Source organism: Chlorocebus sabaeus, chromosome 1, assembly GCF_047675955.1.
Source record: "Chlorocebus sabaeus isolate Y175 chromosome 1, mChlSab1.0.hap1, whole genome shotgun sequence".
In the NCBI taxonomy this organism is placed as follows: Eukaryota; Metazoa; Chordata; class Mammalia; order Primates; family Cercopithecidae; genus Chlorocebus; species Chlorocebus sabaeus.
In genome coordinates, this window is record NC_132904.1 from 119,953,557 (window position 1) to 119,960,875 (window position 7,319).

General features: G+C 41.1%; 2 protein-coding genes across 2 annotated transcripts; one reads left to right on the forward strand and one right to left on the reverse strand.

The window, feature by feature from the left end:
- The first annotated feature begins 290 nt into the window (after nucleotides 1-290).
- OR4D5 (olfactory receptor family 4 subfamily D member 5) lies at nucleotides 291-1,247 on the forward strand. The gene has a single exon (XM_008021294.3). The coding sequence runs from the start codon at nucleotides 291-293 to the stop codon at nucleotides 1,245-1,247; it is 957 nt and encodes a 318-aa protein (XP_008019485.3).
- A 2,273-nt stretch (nucleotides 1,248-3,520) lies between these two features.
- On the reverse strand, nucleotides 3,521-4,857 carry OR6T1 (olfactory receptor family 6 subfamily T member 1). The gene has a single exon (XM_038004919.2). The coding sequence runs from the start codon at nucleotides 4,525-4,527 to the stop codon at nucleotides 3,556-3,558; it is 972 nt and encodes a 323-aa protein (XP_037860847.2). The 5' UTR covers nucleotides 4,528-4,857; the 3' UTR covers nucleotides 3,521-3,555.
- Nucleotides 4,858-7,319: the final 2,462 nt, after the last annotated feature.

A 7,319-nucleotide genomic window follows, 5' to 3' on the forward strand; every position in this document is an offset into this window, starting at 1 on the left:
ACATCCCATTTTTCAATTTTTGAGGACTTATTCTTTTTGATTCTCGTAAACCAAAAATAGTATGAGTGCTATCCGGAGTTTTATGCCTTTGGAGTTTGATATCACCAATACATGATGTTCAAATGCTTGGTGTCCTGCAGAACCAGTTACAACATTCTCCTTATGGAAAATGAAAGAGTGAAGATTTTCACAGAGGAAGCAGAGGGAATTATTTTAGAGAAATTTGCAGATCCCTTGAATAATATGTCCTTTTTTCTTAGCAGGTTCACTGACAAGATCATACCAACCAGATGAATCCAGCAAATCACTCCCAGGTGACAGGATTTGTTCTGCTGGGGCTCTCTCAGGTTTGGGAGCTTCGGGTTTTTTTCTTCACTGTTTTCTCTGCTATGTATTTTATGACTGTAGTGGGAAACCTTCTTATTGTGGTCATAGTGACCTCTGACCCACATCTGCACACGACCATGTATTTTCTCTTGGGCAATCTTTCTTTCCTGGACTTTTGCTACTCTTCCATCACGGCACCTAGGATGCTGCTTGACTTGCTCTCAGGCAACCCTACCATTTCCTTTGGTGGATGCCTAACTCAGCTCTTCTTCTTCCACTTCACTGGAGGCATCAAGATCTTCCTGCTGACTGTCATGGCGTATGACCGCTACATTGCCATTTCCCAGCCCCTGCACTACACGCTCATTATGAATCAGACTGTCTGTGCACTCCTCATGGCAGCCTCCTGGATGGGGGGCTTCATCCACTCCATAGTACAGGTTGCATTGACTATCCAGCTGCCATTCTGTGGGCCTGACGAGCTGGACAACTTTTATTGTGATGTGCCTCAGCTGATCAAATTGGCTTGCACAGATACCTTTGTCTTAGAGCTTTTAATGGTGTCTAACAATGGCCTAGTGACCCTGATGTGTTTTCTGGTGCTTCTGGGATCCTACACGGCACTGTTAGTCATGCTCCGAAGCCACTCACGGGAGGGCCGCAGCAAGGCCCTGCCCACCTGTGCCTCTCACATTGCTGTGGTGACCTTAATCTTTGTGCCTTGCATCTACATCTATGCAAGGCCTTTTCGGACATTCCCCATGGACAAGGCAGTGTCTGTGCTCTACACAATTGTCACCCCCATGCTGAATCCTGCCATCTATACCCTGAGAAACAAGGAAGTGATCATGGCCATGAAGAAGCTGTGGAGGAGGAAAAAGGACCTTATTGGTCCCCTGGAGCGCAGACCCTTACCTTAGCAGAGGCAGTGACCTGAGAATCTGAAAGATGCTTCAGAGTATTAGCCTGCTGGATAGGACCCTCAAAATAGACAAAACTCTATGCCTATTGCTTCTCCTTTGTTCTTAACCTCAATCAGGTTCTGGTGACCTGAACTCTTAGCCACAATAGAAGATGGGATGAGTGTCTTAGAACTGCTTCTAAGTGCCTCCTAGATAGAAAGTACCAAGTTCTATGCAGAAGTACTGTTTGGCTCAGAGACTACCTTCCCAGGTAAGAATGATGTTGGCATTGCTGAGAAAGTTTCGACTGGTAAATCTGGTGTCTTTTTCCTGATGTCACTTTTTGGACACAAAATACATTGGAAGACCTTAAAATATTTTTAAAACTCTTTGAGACAGGGGTCCTCTTGAAATATTGGACCCTGAGTCCCAATGGAGACTGATGGATCGATTGAATGTTCGCCAATGAAGAGAAAGGAAATTACCTTGGGCAAATCACTTTCTTCTTCATAGTTTCCTAGGGTCACCTGTTGTTGCTATCAGTGTCATCATCATCATCATATAAATAACATTTAGTTAGAACTTACGATGTTCCAGACACATCCAAAAACCAGGTGATTTACCTTTATTATTTATTTTAATTTTCTCAAAATTCTTAGGAGATAGGTATCATCTTTACTTTAAACATGAGTCAATTACAAGTTAGAGACGTTAAATAACTTACTTAAGGCTCCAGAGCTTGTTTTCTGGAATCCAACCCAAGTCTATACAATGTCAGAGCCCAAGTGTTAAACAATACCTAAAACTTCTTATAGATTCTAAGGATCTGTGGGTTTATGGATAGAGTTTATATCATCGTGAGTTATACTGACATCATAAATAGACTTGGCGTTGGATTCATTTTTAAAAATATGACTTGGTCATTCACTCCCTTACAACCACTCAGAGGCTTTCCATTGCCATAAAAAAAAATCCACATGACTGTTATAGATAAGATGTTGTCTGACCTGGCTTCCACCCACCTCTCCAATCTCACTTCTCTAACTCCACTCTTTTCTAACCCTCTATTTACATTTACTTCTGTCAGTCTCTCCTTACTTCTTGAGTTTGCAAATACTCTTTGCTACCTCTGAGACGCTCTTCTTTTCATCCTTGCTTGGCAAACTCTTGCTCAATCTCAATCCTGGGTCTAAAGGTCTCTTCCTCAAAGATGTCTTTGCTGAATCCAAATTAATTTGTCCTTATTAGTTTCTCTAACAAAACCCAAAAGTATTTATCACAGATTTCAATTACATGCTGATTTATGAATTTATTTATTAATATATTTTGTCAGTCATCACCCACTACGCTATAAATTCTATAAAAGAAAGAACCATGTTTAGCTTACTTAATACTGTATTCTCCAAGCCTAGCACCACAGCCTAGATGAGGGTGCAGCAACATAGGCGCCTCATGTCAACACTGAGTAAGGATTTACTATTGAGTTTGTAAGTAGCCTGACCCTGCACTTACACTCCCCTGAAAGTGCATGTCTCTTTAAAATGTATTCTGTAGACATCTCCCTTGGTTCACCCTAGTTGGAGCCTTGCCTGGCACAGTGTCTGAAACATATTAGAGATTTAATAATATTTCTTAAAGGAATGATTAAATGAGTGTTGCCATATTTGAGTTTGTTGCCATATTTGAGTTTGTTAGTAGAGTTTGACTTAGGAATTAGGGCTATCCAAATGTTTCACTGGTCTTAACATTCTTCCTTTATGAGATTCCTATAGGAGCTGCTAGTTACATAGGGAGCAATAACAAACGTGAATCAGAGAACCATTTACTACTGCACCCAGAATTGGATTTTCTAATAATACAGAGGTTCTGGTTAATTTTATTTGCAATACCCAGTCTAGTTTGGAAGACCTCAGAGGCCCTCTTACTCCCCACTGAGCTCCAGATTTGAATCTCCATATTTCAGCATCTTCTGATTGGCTACATGACACAGGAGACTGATGCAGTAAGAAAAGTGTTTAAGCACACACATGAAGAGAAAGAGGAGCCTTCCTGTATGCAGGTCACATGCTCACATGTGCTCTCCAATCCAGGGATCCCACTTGAAAGAAATTTAACCAATTGGATCAGCCTTCTCTGTGGGGAGGAGGAGGCACAAGGAAGGTTGTAGGGAGGGAAAATGAAGGTTTACCACCATATATCATGTTGTATATTTAAGAAGACTGTTCTTTCATTAGCTGAGAAAAGTGCACAGTGTTGCCTACATCCCTTAAACTTCCTGCACATTTAAAAATTTTTCAAAAAACATTTAATCTCCCATTTAATAAGATCATTTCCTTTGACTCGTGACCCTCAGTTTCATCACAGCAGTGAGCCTGAGCCACCCCAGGGCGTCTCTCAGTGCTTGCTGCGCCTTGTCATTGCGGAGAGTGAAGATGAATGGGTTCAAGAGGGGTGTGATGATGCAGCTCAGGACGGAGGCACCTTTGCCGAGCAGTTTGGACTGAGCCTCTGACATACGAACGTAGAGAAAGATGGAACTGCCATAGATGATGACCACCACTGTGAGATGCGAGGTGCAAGTGGATAATGCTTTCCTTCGCTCAACAGCTGTGGGAGCCCCGAGAACAGTGGCAAGAATGCAGGCATAGGAAACTGAGGTCAGAGTCAGCGAGCCCAGTGACACCGACGTAGAGAGCATGAAAGTCACCATTTCCAGCAGATGGGTGTCCCCACAAGAGAGCCTGAGCAAGGGCCAACTGTCACAAAAGAAGTGGTCAATTCCATTGGGGCCACAGAAAGGCAGGCTGGCCATGAGGACAGTGGGGCAAAGGACCCAGAGGAATCCAGCTAGCCAGGAGGCCAGCACTAGCTGGGAACAGACATGGCCTCTCATCAGGGTCTCACAGTGGAGTGGTCGGCAGATTGCTAGGTAACGATCCAGAGACATGACAGCCAAGAGGAAGAAGTCAGTGGTGCCTAGAAAGAAGTAGAGGTAGGACTGGATGATGCAGCTGACAAATGAGATGGTGTGATCTCTCGTGAGGATGACGACAAACATCTTGGGAACCACAACAGTTACCAGCAACAGCTCCAGGAAGGATAAATTCCGCAGGAAGAAATACATCTGTGTGTGCAGGCGTCGGTCTATCCAGCTGAGCACAATAATTAGCAGGTTGCCTATGGCTGTTACAGTGTAGGTGGTCATTAACCCCAGGAACACCAGGAACTGTAGGAGGTGGCTACTGGGAAAACCCAGAAGAACAAAGCTTCTCACCTGAGTCCAGTTTTCAGGGTTCATCTTCAGTCAGCTGCAGGGGAAATGGAACAGAACTCTGTAACTGGTCTATAGCTACCAACATCATTTAACCAATCGGCAAAATAATATTGAATACCCAACACTTCCTTACATTCTGAGAATATGGTGATCTATATTTTGGTCTGCAAGTGATGCACAAGGAGAGAAACAGATTACAATAGCAAGCAGCATGGCAATATTGAACATCAATTATGTATCCGAAAATTTACACTGTGCACAGTATCTCTTCTCCCAGCTACTCTTAAAACTAGGTTTTACTGTTTTCAAAGGTAAGAAAAGGGAGTTTGAGTGACTCATCTATGATCAGGTAGGAAACAGGTGGTAGAGGCAGGATTTCATACCGAGCTTCTGTGGCTCCGACGCATGCTACTTATACTGTTGTGGTAAGGCAGAGAATCATGTGAGTAGTGTGGTCTTAGAGGAATCCAGAGGAGTAGAGGGGTCAGAGAAGACTTTGCAGAATAAATGCACCATGAACAAATTTTACTGGTATTAAGAACTCTTATTTTAGTGTTTATGGTCCTTCTGTGTCCCGGCTTGACATAAAATAACCGAATTTAAAAATCTGGGCTCTCGGTATCCTCAGAGATTTAATTTTCATTAGTCAGCCACGAAGCCAAATAGGACTGGACTGTGCAAAGCCCTAGTCCTGTCATAAAGTGTTATTTTTCTTTTTTTCCCCTTATCCAGACTCCTGTAGAATGCTAGAAATCCTTCTTCCTAGTGGAATGCTTACTAGCTTCTCTCAGCTTCAGCTCACTCAATATTCTAACGGTATAAAATGCGGAATAAGGGAGAATGGTCTCAAAGGAGATGGTCTATATCAACATGCCTTCTCAAATTTTGCCTTAATTTGGAGATATGTTCATCTTGTCCTTGGAGCTTTTGGAATCCTGTAAAACGTATCTACATGTTTTGAAGGACTGGGTTTCATTAGACAATTAGAGACCTAGGGTTGTTTTTTTTTTTTTTTTTTTAACATCTAGCACCAAATACTCAGAATCACATAGATTCGGCCTAATTAGGGAAAATGGAAAATATTCTAAGACAAAAAGAATGAAAATGAGCATCAAGTGACATTGTTTAATTGACAAGGAATGAAGGGTTGAGAGTTTAGACAGTTTCACTGGGGAATATCTACGACTTCAGACCCACAGTGTTAAAGAAGAGGAGCACAGACATTCTCCGTTCTGTCTGAAGCTACTTTAACAGATAGTATTGAACCGAGGCGAGGAATCCAGGTTTGAAGGATGAAGAAGAGAGGCATGTTCTGTTTACATCCATTTTGGAAAGAATAAGTCTGGCATTTAAGTAGCTAGGTAATACTAATGCTTCATTCTGCTAGTCTAGGGCTTGCGTCTCCAAAATCAAAGAAATACCATAATAAAACCCAGCACAGGAGGCCAGAGCACTATTTCAGGATAACATAATCATTTCAGACAAGGACAATGTGCTACTGTGGCTGTTTTCAAAGCATCAGGTAAATATTATTGAAAGTAACTTATGAAGTCGGTCAAACACACAAAATCAGTTTGTGGCTACTGTTACAAAATACATGCACTAAAGTCTGTTCTCCAGCCTCCCTTTGCCAACCTGAATAACTGCTTATCAGTTCTGGAGAGCCTCATCAGTGGGCTGGCTGTCTCTCATAACGCCAGACCATAACAATATCATCTCTATATATGCATGTTTAAAATTTTGTCATTTTCGTCCTCAAAATAATCTTAATGCCTTAAATCATTTGCTTAATGTCACACAGTTAGAAATTGTTTTATTATAGTTGCAAATGGTTTTTGTTCCTATGTATTTTGCACTAAAAATACTGCTTAACAAGATGAGAATCGGTGAAGGGCATTAGAACTTTGAGGGGCGCACATGCACACATTTTTGACGGACATAATGATCTAATTTACACAATTAGATAACTATTATTATTATCCACTTTACAATTGAGCAAACTAGAACAGTGTGGGAAAAAGAAAACCCACCCTCAAACATAAAGCTAAGATACACATCTAAGCTTATCTGACTCTGGTGTGTGTCTATGGCACTAGTAGATAAGACCATGAAACTTGAACCTATCAAGGGAAAAAAAAGGATATAGATTTAGAATGCTGTAATATAATGATGCTCCTAATGATAACAGCTAGAGCTTACTGAGTAGTTACTATATGCCAGAGACTTTCTATTCATTTCATTGTGAAATCTCTCAGCAACTATACAAGGTAGACATTATTATTCTCTCCATCGTACAGGCAAGATTTAGGGTTAGAGGGATTAACGACCCACATTAATGAGTAGTGGAGTCAGTGAACAAAATTTTAGCAGTCTGATTTCAGAGCCTGAATTATTAACTGCTAAACCACAATATCTTATATGAGAGAGTTTGTGATTGTAAATTTGATTTGATATCAATTTCCACTTGTCATCATACTTCATCTGTCAACTAATGATAGGAATTCTACATATAGAAATGAATTGTTATAGTTTAAAGATTTGATCCTGATAAAATGAAAACATCCCCCAGGATATGGGATAGATTGAGTTTTATCCAAAAGTCTTTCAGCGCCTCCTCCAGAGCAATGGACAGTAGATGTTATAGTCCTAATCACCACTCTCCATTCCCAGAAGATGGAGACACCCCACCATATTGAATAAGTTGTTGAAACTTGTTTCCTCTTGTCCTTCAAGTTCTATTTTAGGATGTGCTGCATTGATATCACATAGAAATGGAAGCATTTTACCTGGCAACAAAGATGAAGTGTTAATTATAC

Coding starts and splice junctions, on each gene's coding strand:
- OR6T1 (XM_038004919.2), bottom strand. CDS start 4,527: ATGAACCCTGAAAACTGGACTCAGGTGAGAAGCTTTGTTCTTCTGGGT.
- OR4D5 (XM_008021294.3), top strand. CDS start 291: ATGAATCCAGCAAATCACTCCCAGGTGACAGGATTTGTTCTGCTGGGG.